Genomic DNA, 16,061 nt, shown 5'->3' with positions numbered 1-16,061 from the left:
GAAAAAAAATCTGTGTTATGCTGTTGGAGAAATAAGTCGTGGATGAGCAATCTGCTGCGTTTCCCTGTGGTGGTGCCGCTTAAACCAGACTGAACGGGCCATTAACCTTAATGGCAGTGCAGTTGCAAGAATTCACCGCAGTAACTGTTCTGTTCTCTAGCACAGAAAATACATGTAGCCAGTGCACATCTCTACTCAGGGAAAACCGGCGGTTTGTTAAAATCGCTCAAAGACTCATTCATAATTAACCAGCGTGTCGCCGTCGTTCTGCTCGTGTTCACGAGAAGACGTTCAACACCGCGGATACTCGCCGCCTCATCTAAGATGCAGCAGAGAACTCGCCGGCAAAAAACAACGGCCCATTTACAATTCCAATGTTGGATGAGCGGCGCCCGGACATCGATCTTTCAATCGTCTGCTGACCTCGACTGAATAACGAAGGCTGCCAGAACAGCAGGTACACAGGTGCTGATTGTAATATCAGTGGCCTACCAGGCCAGACTGGCATCTATAAACAGGCTTATCCATCAGGCTGGTGTGTTGCCTTTGACACGCGTGTCGGGGGCAGACGAAGGGGATAAATGATGGAGAGGGGAGGGATCAATCAAAGGAAAGGGGAGGGGAGGCCGGTCCAGTCAACCCCAGAGACAGAACATGATGGAGGGGTAAGGCTCAGGTGCTGGGTGGTGGGAGCTGAGGAGGGGTGGAGGGGGGGCTCTTTGTCCTGATATGCTTGGTTAAGTGAGAGGCAGGTACTGGTGGTGGCTTTGGAGGTCCAAAGTCAGGTCAAAAACAGGCAGCAAGGGAGAGACTGGAGTTTGTTGTGGAGAAGACGAGAAGAGAGACATTAGTCATCATTAGACGGTGAGACGAGGGAGTCCAGTGGTTTCCTGTGATTACCAGCAGGGTGAGTCCTCTCTCTGTGACCTCTGACCTCACACTGGTTACCACCAAGGTTATCGTAGTTGGCTTAAAACGAACGGAAAGTGGAACTGAGAAAACATTTCCATTAACTGAAATAAAAACGGTACTGGAACTATGTTGTGTGTTTGTAAAACTAACAAAAACATACTGAAATCTATTTATTAGTGTTTCAAACTGATGTGAAATTTATATTTTTCCCCACGCACAAGCAGTTTATGTCAGCTGTCGGCAAATTACGTCACTCCATACTCCTCATGGCGAACGAAAAAAAGGAGAAAGTGCAAATCTTCATTTTGGCTGGAGTTTTTAATCAGTCATTTTCAGTTGATATTAAACAGAGTTTACTTGTGGAGGAAATGCCAAATCACATTATCCATTTGGTTTTCCAGATATCAGGCTATGTGTGAACCAGGCTTAAGGCTGCTACTTTAACACAAAATGTTCTCCAGTAGAGAACAGGAAGGGTTGACGTGATGCTGTAAAATCACAAGGTTTAATCCTCTCCATTCTTTAACTGTCTGCTGGACCTGGAAATGGTGATGGTCTTTTGGAAATCTCAGATGTAAGATGAGTCTATGGTACATTCTCGAGGGGATACACACACACACACACACACACACACACACAAATGACTGTTTTAGTAAGTGTGTAGTCCAACTTTTCCTCTCCTTTGCTCTGGACATAAATCTGGAGCTGGTGGATCTGTACGTCGAACCAAAGGAGCCAACGGTTTTCTGAGCCTCATCCTCCAACTTCACTGATGTGAAACATCTAAAACACTGACTTCCTTTAAATCAAGACTCAAGAACCCACATGATAAGAGTTATGGCTTTAGAACCATAATAAATGGAACAATGACCAACATATTTGGTGTTGATTGTAATAATATCTCTCTACAAAATGTTATATACGTCTGTTATTGGTTTTCACAACTGTTGGCTGTATGATGTGTTGATGTTTGTGCTTTCCCGATGTAAAGAACTTTGTCATGTTGCTGAAATCAATCAAATAAACTTGATTGATTGATGCAACATTAGCTGACTTTAATCGTCAGTGAAAGTGAAGTGGCTCCATGTTGAACAATTAACCTAAATCAGATGAGGGACTTTAGAAACTGTGCATAAAGCAGAAATGCTCTACTTGGGGAGAAAAAAAAAGAACTACTTTGAGAATCTTCAAAGCTGAATATGTTCTCATCTTGCAATATAACGGGAGAAGTAGAAAATCCACAACGCTGGACGTCTAAGGAAACGTTTCACATCTACCAGGTGCTGTAATTACTGCAACTGGATATCAGAGGGAGGAAAATGAGGGCAGCGGAAACAGAAAGGAAGGTCATCCCAAACCATCACTCAACTAGTTGGAGCTGTACTCTGGCTGAGCGATTTATTGACCATCTTGGGAAGAGCTCCATCAGCGTTGACCAATAGTCTAAGAATGGGATGGAGGAGAGTCGGACGGGGGTTGGCAGGGAACGTAAAGAGACCGATATGGATGAGTGAGAGTCAGGGAATCCGTTTCCCCGGGCTCATTGATAATGACATACCTGCTCGGCCCGTCCGTTAGTCCTACAGCACACACTACTTATGCTCTAACTGGAAAATCAATAGGCTCCCTCTTCTCTGAGACCTCTGGCTGCCATGGCTCTTTGTGATTGGCAGGTCCAGCCGAAGGTCATTCCCGGTGACCAGGATGGCTTGGTGAAGCCAGCAGAGGGGTTGGGGAAGGGAGACCCCCAGCAGACCGACACTTGTGTCCCAAAATGAACCACATGGGCGTAGCGGCTGGAAAACTTTAAGGATCTGAGATCAAATTCATTCAGAAAGTCCCTGGAACCTGAGGAAGTCATAAACGGTCCAGTCTGAATACAGACGTTTCAAATGAAATGAATTCAGATTATTATTCTTCTCTTATGGATCCAAGCAATGGTGACCAAGTTTAATATGCATATTTATAGTTATTTTTATTTAAGTTAACTAGAAAGCAAGTATAATATGAATAGAGACTTCTTATGCCAAATTTGTAGAATGAAATTTTTTTTTTTTACTAAACTTTTTACCAAAAGAAGAAACTTACCAGATATGAAACAAATATAATTTGAAAACATGAATAGATCTTTCAAAAGAATAAGTTAAATATGAAATGAACCCAAGTGCATGAATAAGAAGAGGTGGTCTTCCAAAGTTATATCAACGTTTGTTGTGTTTCATGTTCAATGGGTTTCTGGGTCACATGATGCATACAGGATTCAGATTTAATAAGGATTCATCTCAGAATAATGGAAGAGGACAAAACGGTTATTTCCTTCTCTTAAGGTGATCAAGTATTTTCTCGTCCATTTCTGTTTTTACAGACTTCTGAACGTTTCACCACCTTAGTGGTGCAAACCGCGACTTCCTGTGTTAACAGCAACGGCTGCAACTTGTTCAAGTTGTTCCATCGTGTTCTTTAGCACAAGTTTTTAAACACATACATAAAGGGTAAACTAAAGGATTTGTTTTTCTTCAAACTAGTTATTTTCAGTCAAAACTTTTGTCAAAATATGACATGTTCATTTTAAAGTGTAAATGAATGAAATAAGTAAAGATGTACATGACTTCTCTCAAGATGTTAAATAAAACTATTTGAATATTTGGTGAAATACAATAAAATCAACTAGAAACGAATGAATCATCTTTGCTTACAGAAAGACGTTCATCCTTTTACTGTTCAGGCAGTTGGATTTCACAATCAGTTTGATTTGCCAAGACTGTCGACAAGACATTTTACAGTTGCTCTGACAACTCACACTGAACACATCTGAAATATCAACACATTAATATTAACTTTTATTTAATTATTTAAAAAATGAAATAAAAGTTCCTAAAAAGTAAAGGTTTTATAAATATAGAACTATAATGAAAGTGTTCGATAAATTAGGTATTAAATGCATAATTCACAGCTTTTTTTTTGGAGCTGCAGCCTTCAGAAAACTGTTCAATAACTTTTGTGCTTTCTTATTTTTCCCCAGTTGCAGTCAGAATTTAGATATCTGCTGATCAGATCGCTAAACTCAAACACGAGCACTTTCAAAGAATTCATTCTCAACTCTGATGAGATTGTGTAAAATGGTTAAAACTGACTAAAGCTAAGGGAGCGTTTTAAATATGCTGCATGTATCTGGGCAGGCTCCAGGAGCGCCTTAGCTACAGTAACCCCACATCCAATATTAATGGCTGCTGTCTAAAATGGAGTGTGTGCTGCTTAACTCAGACTTTTACAGACACACACACACGCGCACAAAATCAGGAGCACATCTGCTCTGTGACTTCATCCGTTCTGCTATCTGCAGAGCAGATGCAACGGCCTGCCTGGCAATTAGCAGCCTGCACTGATTTTCTTTGAGGCCCGACGTGGAGCCGGCAGCTGGCTCTCTCTGGGTTCGGGGCACATCAACAAAAAAGTGTGAACAAGGACATCAGAAATGCGCTGTGGTAGTTCCCATGTCTGTGGGATGTTAGCGTGCGCACACATGCGCCCTGTGTTTACACCCAACGTACTGGCAGCAGAATGAGAGAAGGGAATCTTCGAAAGTTGTCAACAAAAAAAGCGTTCCACAACTTGTGGCTCCAGAGAAACATGTCGTCTTTTAAAGCTGCAGTATGTACATTTTATAAAAAAGTATGTTTTTTTTTAAAACGTATTTGTTAAAACTGCTACCATGCTGCGACAATGTGAGATGGATAATCTGAGAAAAGATCGATCTGCCTTGCTACTGTCTCCATCTGAAGAAATGTGCTGACAATCAAATTTGTGTACTCGCTGCTAAATGTCCTAATCGGAGAAACGACTCATCATTACAGCAAAAAAAAAGAAAAAATGTTCATTCGCCGTCATTGGTGTCCGTGCTAACTACCTTTAGCATTCCTTTTACAATACCACAAGGAATGCTACAAGAAAGAAGCAGAGAGAAAGGGGGCGGTGACTGACAACGCTGAGACCCGCCTCTTGGCTCTGATTGGTTGTTTCTGGTTAGGACTGAGAAAAAGCAGAGGAGCTTGATTTTTTTCCCCACACATTATCTGTCACATATCATACCATCATGACATGGTGACAGTTTCAACAAATATGTAAAAAACTTTTTTTTTTATAAAAGTTATATACTGCAGGCCTTAACACCACTAATGTGAATATCACATAGAAATAAATAATGTAAAAAGAGATAGAAAATGGATAGTTTAGAAGTTCATCCATGTTTTGAAGCTACAAAGGACAAAACAACAAAAGGAACAGAATATTTACAGCTTGTAGGAAGAACTTTGTTTCTTCTCACTTCCCCTCTGTTAGCTTTGTTCTACTCATGGAAGTTAATTTGCCAAAAAATAAGCAATTTCCAAATATCTTCGAAACCAAATAAGTGAACTTAGACAAAATGTACTCAGCGAGAATTAGAGATAAAATGTCTCCTCAAATGCTAAAGACAGCATACTACTGACCTAGGAGGACTAGATCATCTTTTCTCTTTCATTTCAGCCCAACTTTAATTGGCACCGTGTATGAAAACGGCTAAAGCCATAAAAAAAATTTTAAAAAAGAAAAAGAAAAATAGACAAAGGACTAAAAGGAAAAGGGAGGAAAAAGTGAGGTGGTGGGGTTTGCTCGTGAACTGGCACAGATTTGCAGAGCCATGGACACTTTTGTGCTCTTCTTAGCGGAGTCACACAGGCTGAGATCAAAGGGCTCCTCGTCAGCCTCTTGATCTTTTATCCAGTCCTTATAAATCAAGGAGAGACTTTTCCGCGAGCGCAGATAAGTCCTAATGTTTTCAAGAGATATGAGTGTGTGAAGGCCAGTCAGGTTAGCCGTGCAAGAAACACACAGGTAGCAGATAAGTGAAAGGAAGGGAGGGGGAGAGCCAAAAGTTTCACCATGAGACAAACCTGCTTTGACTTCATTTATTCTTACACAGAGCCCTGCAGAGGACGGTAAGGGGAGCTGAGACGGTGGCTGATGAGGGCCAGCTCAAGGTAGAAGATGAATTGAAGCAAAGATATGTGGACATCTGCACCAAGCTACAGAAAACATTTATAGTTTGGAGTAAAGGGTCGCTCTTTAATGTTTATTCAATCATTTCTGTTGCTCTTGTTTTAGCTGGGAATGGGAAGACATTTAATGCAACTAACTTTCTGTCACCAGTTCAGTCAGTGTTGGCCTCTCTTTGTGAATCCAACATTAAGCAAAATATTTTTTTTCTTAATATAACAGTGCATTTGTTCTCAGTTCAGGGTTTTCCCTGGTGTGTTACAAGCCTGGCAGGCCACCAGGCTAAACATTTGTTAGAATAAAGAATCAAAAAATTTTGGACCTTTTAATTAGGATGAAACAACTGAAGTGCAAAAAAATATATATATGTCCCCCATTTTAAGTCTTTTATGTTGTTGGGTTTTTTTTTTATGTTTGTCTTTTCTAAGACATTGTAATTGGTGTTAATGAGGTTTTCCAATAACTCTGAATTACCTGGTAATATTTTCATATTTCCTGTCAACGTTAAACATTTATTCAGTCAAAAACACGGCCGTGTGCTCAATGACTGACTGGTGTCGTCACCGCCGGGCTTAGCAAGTTTGCAGAGGGAAACCCTGCAGCCAAATAACTTGTATGTGATTAAGCTTCATATTTTGAAAAAAAATGTTTAAATTGCATCTATTAATATTATTACTTTACAGTTTGATGCACATTCCTTTAAACTAACAGGAGAAGTTAAGGAGGATGACTCAAAACTGACCAAAACAAAAAGAAATTAGAATACCTTCAAAACTGCTTGATTTCCCTGTTTATATTAAGAAAAAGGAGGAAATGAAGGAATATGCAGTCTGATTATTATAACTCTTGTGTAAAGTCCCAGTGTTACTTTCTCATCTAAGGGAAGCTTCATACAAAATGATAGAAAATAAATGTAAAAACTGATTCCAATATTATAGATTTGTATTTTTATCCTTATAATCACTTCATTTTTACACCAATCTGCTAAATGAATATTTTTAAATTGTTGCTAACCATTTACTTTACAGAGTGAATTTAATAAAAGTTCTTGATCTTTTTGCCTCAAGTTTTGTTCCATAGAATTCAACATATGCAGCATTTAGCACTGACATTAAAAGCAAAGCAGATCCTTAGGATGCTGTTCAGAAACTACTCATCTTCTTACAGTCAAACATTTCACCAAGCTACAGTGAATATATCCTTCTGAACATTTGGATCCAAGTGGAGCCGATTAACCTCTGAGGGGCAGCAGGGCTGGAAGGAAACATTCACCCTGAAATCCAACAGCCCAGCATTTTTTCTGACTTATTTCATCTTCTATAACTGCGCTGAAATAACAACTGTCTGCCCTCATAAGTACAGAGGAGAGGAGTCAAAGGTTATTTTCTAAATAACTCTGGTTAAGTTAGTAGTCTTTCAACTGTAGCTGGGCAACATAGAAAAACCAAATATCCAGCTCACACATTAATAACTCTCTTTTTCATGTTAGGGATCAGTTATTAATACACTAAACTGCTTTAATGGGGCTAAAATGTCATTTAACTTCCTGTATGCCACATAAACAAAAAGCTCAGAAATATGCAAGCAGTTTGCTTCATCATTGTCTGATTTACTCCTTCATAAAACACAGTCTGTCATCTCAAGCAAAACCAGAGGAGAAGAACATTTTCAAAAGGTTTAACAGGGTTTATTTACATTAAAGAATAATGAGCTCATAAATGAAACCTGATGTCATTACTAGAGGAAAAACACCAGACCGTTTCACTCATCTGGGCATCAAAAATCAAACTCGGATAACTGTACCAACTTATTTACCAGTTTTTGAACCGTAGAAAGTCTTAACTCTGCGGTAGCCATGAAGGCAAAGATTATTCATCTCTATTATTTGTTAAATATGTTGCTCAGTTTGGATTAGTTTGATGACCGGGTCTAAAGTATGTGTCCAAAAATGTGAGTTTCTAGAGTAATTTGTAAATACATGTTTGGCCTCATCTGAAATCATTCAGCAGGTAAATAAAGATTATGCATTCCCATTAATTCTAAAGAATTCAGAAAAGCCTGAAGGAGAAGTTTGAGGACATTTTCTACTGTCTAATAAGAGCAGCAGAAAAATCCAGCAGCAGGTCTGATCACCAGGAGGCAGAGAAACAGAAAACAGAACTCACTGCAAAAACATTCAATCTTAGAGGATTTTACTCTTGATTTCTATAGAGAGAATGTCTTGGTATACTTGAAATGAGGCAAAATTAACTCATAAGTAACTTTTCAGCAAGACATTGGAGCTCGTTTTAACTCAGTAATTAATTAATATTAATGAAAAAGCATGTATTCCACTGGCAAATTATTTCACTTATAATGTGGGGAAAAAGTCCTGTTATAAGTTAAATAAACTCCCAGTGGAAGTGGCATTTTCCCATCAATATTAGGAAAGTATTAACTTAAAACAAGCTCCTACATTTCTTGCTGAAAACTTACTTGCAAGTTAGTTTCGTCTTATTTCAATAATACATTTGCACTAGAAAGTAGACCAAGAGTCCTTTGTTAAGATTGTGTTTTTGCTGTGCCGTTCCCAATCACAACAATCTTTTCACATATTTGAAGTCATTTACATTTTAATTGCAAAGGTACGCATAAATTCAACTTGAATACAAAAAATGTTTTAACCAAAACAAAACTTTTTCTCAAATTTCTGGATTGAGTGTCAAAGGGACAAAAAAGCTCAAAAATGCCACAAAAAAAAGATTAAAAAAAATTAAAAAATAAAACACTAAAAGTTTCTGTCCCTGCAGGACAATATTTACCTCCATTCAGACATGTGTAAATATGTCTGAACACCACCGCTGCGTGGGTGACTGGTGGTTTTTTTATTTTTTCCTTCAGCAACAACAAGTCTAACAGCTGACATGAGGGACTTCAATTAGAGCCTCCAGAAGACCCCTGTTTAAATTATTCAGCATGGACAAGGTTAATGGAGATAAACCCACGGGCAAATTAACCGTGTGCGAGAGAGGAAGAGGCAGAGGAGGTTTGGGGAGGATCTGCGGTCCAAATATGCATCAGGTTTCTGACTAAATGTTAAGTAAAATGTTTGAAATGAGTCCGTTTAGTTAAATAGGGTTTATCACACCAACCTGCGCCATCGGATCGGGATAAAAATCAGAGCGAACCGAGCTGCTGGTGTTCGGAGGCCGAGCTGCAGGTGGTTCAGAGCCGCGACAGAAACGCGTTCAATAAAACAAAAACTACGAGCTACTCAATATTTACAATTCATACTAAATACGATTTTAACTCTCACGAATGTGAAAAGAAATACTCAAATGTGTAAAAATATGAAAGCCTTAGGCATTTTAATTTACATTAATTTAGGAAATAATTTAAAAACGGGGAAAAAAAATTAAACTAACGCGGTTATCTGAGGTTTTAAGCTAGAATTACTGCACGAAGGCTGTGAGCAGAAATTAATGATGGCGGTGATCAGAGGAAAGAAAGAATTAAAGTAAAAAAAAAAAAAAAAAAAAAAATCTATACAAAAAAAAAAGAACAAAAAAAAGAAGAGATGAAGAGGCGCAAAGGAGGTTCTAAAATGTCTGCTGTTTAAACGGACCGGCCCGAATCGTCCGCATCAGACAAACGTCAACTTGAAGGAAGAAGAGAGCTGGGCTGAAAGTCGGACGGTTCTGCATCCCGGCGTGGAGCTGCGAGCAGCGGGCAGCCCGGTGAGCCCCGCCGCCGCTGCCGCTGCTGCTTCTGCCGCAGCTCCGGCAGGACCGTCATCCTCTCGGCTGGCGCTGATTGGCTGCTTCCAATGACAGCTCCGCACATGATTGCGGGAGGAGAAGCCCGACCCCCTTTCACTCTTCTTAAGGAGCCATTCATAAACTACTCAAACCCAGCGCCGAGCTGAGAGTGGACGAAAAGTGAGCGAGGGCAGAGAAAGGCACGAAGAAGAGATGAAAGCTCCAGCAGCGCGGTGTCTTTAAGCCTGTGCAGCCACCTGGTTCTGACCCAGAACCTGAATATGACTCCCTGGAAGTGCTCATGACCGGGACTGATAATCTAGCAGGCTGCTCAGATTCATCTCTATGCACTTCCTCCTTCTCACACTGACGTCCATCCGCTGCTAAAAGCAAGAGAAAAAAAAAGAAGAGAAAAAAAACTTTGATCCAACATATTTTTTTCCTTTTCTTTTTTTTTTTTTTTTTTTTTTTTCTCCGCTGCTCTGGAAGCTTTTGCCTCTGGCTTTACCGGTAAGCGTTGGATCCGTCAACTTACTGCGACTCTCCGGTGTACAGCCCGGACCTCTGCCCCAACATGATCGCGACGCAGGCGAAGCTGGTGTACCAGCTCAACAAATACTACAACGAGAGATGCCAAGCGCGCAAGGCGGCCATTGCGAAGACCATAAGGGAGGTTTGCAAAGTGGTGTCGGATGTCCTCAAGGAGGTGGAGGTGCAGGAGCCCCGCTTCATCAGCTCCCTCAGCGAGATCGACGCGCGCTACGAGGGGATGGAGGTCATCTCCCCGAACGAGTTCGAGGTAGTGCTCTACCTCAACCAGATGGGGGTCTTCAACTTCGTGGACGACGGCTCGCTGCCCGGCTGCGCGGTGCTGAAGCTGAGCGACGGCCGCAAGAGGAGCATGTCGCTGTGGGTAGAGTTCATCACCGCCTCGGGCTACCTCTCAGCCCGAAAGATCCGCTCCCGGTTCCAGACTCTGGTGGCGCAGGCCGTGGACAAGTGCAGCTACCGAGACGTGGTGAAGATGGTGGCCGACACCAGCGAGGTCAAGCTGAGGATCAGGGAGCGGTACGTGGTGCAGATCACCCCTGCCTTCAAGTGCACGGGCATCTGGCCCAGAAGCGCGGCGCAGTGGCCCATGCCGCACATCCCCTGGCCCGGACCGAACCGGGTGGCCGAGGTCAAGGCGGAGGGCTTCAACCTCCTGTCCAAAGAGTGCTACTCGCTGACGGGGAAGCAGAGCTCGGCGGAGAGCGACGCATGGGTGCTGCAGTTCAGCGAGGCCGAGAACAGGCTGCTCATGGGCGGCTGCAGGAAGAAGTGTCTGTCGGTCCTGAAGACTCTGAGGGACCGGCACCTGGAGCTGCCGGGCCAGCCGCTCAACAACTACCACATGAAGACCCTGCTGCTGTACGAGTGCGAGAAACACCCGAGGGAGACGGACTGGGACGAGTCGTGCCTGGGAGACCGGCTGAACGGCATCCTGCTGCAGCTCATCTCCTGCCTGCAGTGCCGCAGATGCCCCCACTACTTCTTGCCAAACTTGGACTTGTTTCAGGGAAAGCCTCATTCGGCCCTGGAGGCTGCGGCGAAGCAGACGTGGAGACTAGCGAGAGAAATCCTCACCAACGCCAAAAGTTTGGACAAATTATAGAACAAGCGCCGAGAGACTTTTTTTTATTTGTTTTGTTTTTGGGATCAAATCTATAAGACTTCTGCAACCAAGTCTCCAAGAAATGTGAAAAAGAAAAAGAAAAAAGCCGCAGCAAAGCAAACCCTTTGAATAAATCGGAGCAAATTGGGCCGCTGCCGCAGAAACAAGTGAAGGTACAAATTTCTGATAAATGTTCCTACATTTCCTTCCGTCTTCTTGAAATGTTTTCACAAAGTGAAGAACCTTTTATTTAAATATATGCACAAAATCGCTAAGTGAAAGATTGTAGTGTGCCAAGTTTTTTTTTTCCATTATGTGACTTCAGAAGAAATGTTAATAAAATGTTGCAAATTAAATTACAACTTGGCCTCATGCTTTGACGAGTAGATCTGGCTCCACTTCCATGATATCTTTCAAAATAAATTATAGGAAAACATGAGAAAAATTTTTTGTTAAAGTATCTAAATAAAACAACAGATTTAACGGAGTTTATCTCAGTTTTTATTTCCCTGTTAGCATCTCAGCTTTCAGCTTAAACAGGCAAAATCACGAACAAATATTTACATCTGATTAATGAGTGAATTATTAATTATACAGTTTTGATCAGTGCCGTCGCCATATTTATTTCTGTGCTGTTCAGGAGATTTAACCAAGAGCTGGTTCCTGTCCAATAAACACACACCGTTCAATTGAAACGATTTCACGCAGTTCTGCGGTTTCAAAACCACCTGTAGGTCCAACAATTTTTATTTATTTTTTTATTGTTATTTCTCTCCTCTTAGGTTATTTTTTTATATATGCAGATTTTCTACTGATCTAGGAACTCTCTGAATTTGTCACCGTTTTCGGTATTGCGGGAAAAATATTACAAAAATGATTCAGAAAACAGTTTTAGAACATTTTAATTTCTTTTTTTTTCAGAAATGCCCCTCTACATACTTTGAGCTTTTTTATATAAAATAATGCATAACACAATTTTAATTTTCAAATGGATTTGGGAAAAAAAAAGAAAAAAAAAAGAAAAAAGGACACATGTTCGTCTCAAGCATTTCCCAGGAAGTCGGAACATTCAGTCCGCTCTAGCAGCGGGTCGGTGCAGACAGAGAGCCCTCCTTACCTTTGGATCGATGTCCTTGAAGCTCGGATCGTCCTCATCCACCTCAAAGAAGAGCTCGGAGGCGGTGACCGACAGGGTGCCTTTCACCACCGCAGCCGGAGCGATGAGCTGGGCGCTGGTGCTCAGGTTTACCGGGCCTGCCGGACACACACACTCCGCTCAGAACTTTCACTCACACCGCTGTGTTAAGTTCAAATTAATACATGCTTACTGCTTCTGCGAATTCTCTTACAACAATAATACGCCGTTAAAGGCCCAATGGGGAAGTAAATATAAAAAAAGAGAGAAAGAAATCACAAATCAAAGCAAAAATAAACTTCGTTAAAACTGAAGACATTTTCAGTATCGACTCTCCGTCAGTGAAGCATTGACTGCGGGCTTTGGGGAGAAGCCGCTTCATCTCTCATCCATCTTAATTTATGCCAGTATGACACAAAGATCCGCGGGCTCAGGGGAGCAGCGAGCGGAGGTTCTTCTTGCCCGGCCCGGCGCTGCACATGTGCGGGCATTGTGTTGCAGATGTGCGCCGCGGAACCGCGGAGCTTGATTTCCCAGCAGAGCGCGGGGCGGCGGGCTAACACACAAATGGATCCACGCTCAACTCCCTGTGCTGAACCCCGGGGAGCGCTGACACGTTATCAGTGGGTTGGAATAACAGTTGTTTTTTTAGCCCGTTCACTCAAAAACAAAAAAAAAAAAAAAAGAAGAAGAAAAAAAAAGATTCAATTCCACCTGGGGCAGAGACAGCAGCTGCTGCTGCTTCAGGTGATGAGATGAGTCGCCGCAGCTCCCAACTTCCGCCCCTCCGCAGATCACGTCATTAGACAGGGATCAACGTTTAATCCCGCTGTTGCTTTATTTCAACCGACTCTGCGTTTATTCTGCTGCCAGTTTCCCCAGATTATAAATCTAATCCGGTTAGAGAAGCGGAGTAATATTTAATTAAACCAAGATTATTGAAATATTAGGGCCATATTTAGTCCAAAAGGAGGAGGAATAAAATCCTACAGTACTGTATGAAGGTTTATTGGCTTAATAAGCTTGAAGAAGAAAATGTAAAGATCTTGTAAAAATAAAAATAAAAAATAAAAATTTAGATTCTGATCCAGAATCCACATTGCTAAAATATATTTGATAAAAATAAAATCTTTGAGAGTTGAGAGGGTAAAAAAATAGCATGTGTGTCTTTAATGCTCCACAGATGAAGTTCACTGGCAATCATAAAGGATGCGTAATATGTTTAATAGGATGTATAATAATTTAAAAAATATGTCTATTGTTCTGGAAAGTAACTGCACCTTTATATCACAACAAGATGGAATCTTTAAGATGTGATTTAAAATATAAAGACAAAATGTTCTTAAACAACAAAACAAATCTATACACTGCAAAAAAAAAAATATTACCAGTTTTTTTGTCTAGTTTCTGGTTCAAATATCTTCATACTCCTGAAAAAAGGCAAAACTTACAAGTAACTTTTCAGCAGGATATAGAAGCTTGTTTTCAGTAAATAATTCTGTAATACTGATGACAAAGTATTTTTCTACAGGCAGATTGTTTCACTTATAACATGGGAAAAATATCTTGTTAAAAGTGAAACTAGTAGTTTCTCATCTATGTTAAGGAATTAATGACTTAAAACAAGCTGCTATATTTTGCTGAAAAGTTACTTGCAAGTTAGTTTTGACTCATTTCAAGTGTACCAAGATATTTGTAGTAGAAACAAGACCAACAATACTTGGTAAGACTTTATGTTTTTGCAGTGTATTCGAATGAAGTAACAGGAACACAGAATACAGTGTGTGCTTGTGTGTTTGCGTGTGTGAGATGTTGCTGACTGTAAGGCAGGAGAAGAAGATGATCTCCTTTCGTACCTGTTAAGTTCTCCAGGTCTTTGTCCTCCAGGGAGGACAGGGTGTCGTCATCCCCGTCCAGGGACGTCTCGCTCTCCGTGTTCCGATTGGCCAGAGCCTGGCTCCTGATGGACTGCTTCAGGATGTCGTCCTCGGACGCTGCATGGGAAGGACAGAGAGTTTCTCTTCTCATTCAGCTCATGCTTCGGCGTTTTGGTGGAGAACACTGCAGCTCTGCTCGGCCGCATTGCTCAGTCACACATGGAAGGCTTTTAGCTTATCGTTATTAATCAGAGGGACAAACGCTCCGCTCTATTGCACAATGCAGCTTGACGGAACGCAGACATTCATCTGAGGCTCGAGTCTTGCTAAATTAAAACTGAACGTAATGTTTTTGTTCTAACATTTTTTATGGAAAGCTTCATTCCTCTCGGTGGAAGAAAAACACATCAACAAAATGGACGTCTAATCGTCGAATCTCGAGTGTTTGCAACTTTTTAGACCTAAAAAAAATGCAGGGAAATGCAATCATTTCATTTTATAACCCAACAGTTTTTCTACATCAGCAGATCAGTTTTCACACCTAGCGTCATGACAACCGGGGACGGCGGTGCCTGCTGCTGGTTCAGACCAACGTCAAGCTGACATCTAAATGCAACATCCAAACACACACACGCACACACATCAGCTCTTTATCCAAACCCCATTTAAACAAGATGAACAGATTAGGACTTGAGCTGCTGATCAACAATCTGCAAACAGTAAAAAAGAGTCGCATGGCGGACGGGGCTGGAGAGCCTGCACTGTTTGTAAACACGCAGCCCGTAACGCAGCTGCTAATCCCAGCGTTCTGGTCGAGGAAGCGCCTCGGCGGAGTGAGTCGTCTGAAAATCCCGGGGATTTCTCATCATCACCTGAGACGGAGAGGAGCAGCCAGACTCAAGGAGCCGCCGCAGGAAGCGGGGCCTTGTCATGGAAAATATGCAGCTCACTGATATTTAGAATGGCCTTCCTGTAATTAAGCCTCCCTGGAGGATTCTTTAGTTAGCGGCAGTGAAATTACTACCAGCTCTCCTAATATGTACCACATGCCTTTTGTGTTTGCGCCACGCCAAGTGGACAGAAGAGTTGTTAGAAGAGCTGGAAAAAAATAAAAACAGGCAGCGGGACAAAACTTTAATGCACTGTTTATTAAATCATTTTAAAATTACAATGGGGTGAAGGGGGGGGGGGTCAAGTAAAAATAAAACACTCTGATGGGATTCAAAACAGACACTGACAGCCTTCCGTAGAAATGTTAGGAGGGAATTTTATGGAATATTAAGCAGCATGTCACAAACCATGAAGAAATAAGTTGTTCCTTTTAGTTCAAGAAATACAAACGTAACATCCTGTCCTGTAGATTTTCACACTGAAGATTTTTTTTTTCTGTTTTGTCTTATTTGTATAGTTTATTTGAAATGACGCTTTAGTCAAATCTTATTCAACTTTATACATTTGACACTTTAGCTATTTTAATTTACTTTCTCCCTTTATATCTTTTACTATTTTAAAGTTTTTACTCTTTTAGGAACTCATTTCTTCTATTTTAATCTTTTTTTTATTTACACTACTTTGAACTGAATTTTTTTCCACATTAACCATTATTTTAGAACAGAAATTTTAAATCTTTATTTCACTCTAAATTTATTTTTTTTTTAAATTTCCTGAATTTCTTAAATACATTTTCAAATTAACATATTAACATTTTTGCT

General features: G+C 40.9%; 2 protein-coding genes across 7 annotated transcripts in view; one reads left to right on the top strand and one right to left on the bottom strand.

Moving 5' to 3' along the window:
* Positions 1-16,061, bottom strand: part of lrba (LPS-responsive vesicle trafficking, beach and anchor containing) — a 250,687-nt gene that overhangs the window by 87,574 nt on the left and 147,052 nt on the right. For all 6 annotated transcript variants that reach the window (XM_016670293.1, XM_016670296.1, XM_016670294.1 and 3 more), the window contains exons 39-40: positions 14,329-14,466; positions 12,455-12,591 (exon numbers count right to left, since the gene is read on the bottom strand). In XM_016670293.1, the coding sequence (XP_016525779.1) occupies positions 12,455-12,591; positions 14,329-14,466 (275 nt within the window). The remainder of the gene's footprint in view (positions 1-12,454; positions 12,592-14,328; positions 14,467-16,061) is intronic.
* Positions 9,692-11,696, top strand: mab21l2 (mab-21-like 2). The gene has a single exon (XM_007549659.2). The coding sequence runs from the start codon at positions 10,258-10,260 to the stop codon at positions 11,335-11,337; it is 1,080 nt and encodes a 359-aa protein (XP_007549721.1). The 5' UTR covers positions 9,692-10,257; the 3' UTR covers positions 11,338-11,696.

This window comes from Poecilia formosa, unplaced genomic scaffold (genome assembly GCF_000485575.1).
Source record: "Poecilia formosa unplaced genomic scaffold, Poecilia_formosa-5.1.2 Scaffold32, whole genome shotgun sequence".
Lineage (NCBI taxonomy): Eukaryota > Metazoa > Chordata > Actinopteri > Cyprinodontiformes > Poeciliidae > Poecilia > Poecilia formosa.
The sequence above is the reverse complement of the archived record's forward strand: the minus strand, read 5'-3'. Positions and strand labels throughout refer to the sequence as shown.

Excerpts from the sequence above, each read along its gene's own strand:
- mab21l2 (XM_007549659.2), top strand. The coding sequence starts at position 10,258 with ATGATCGCGACGCAGGCGAAGCTGGTGTACCAGCTCAACAAATACTAC.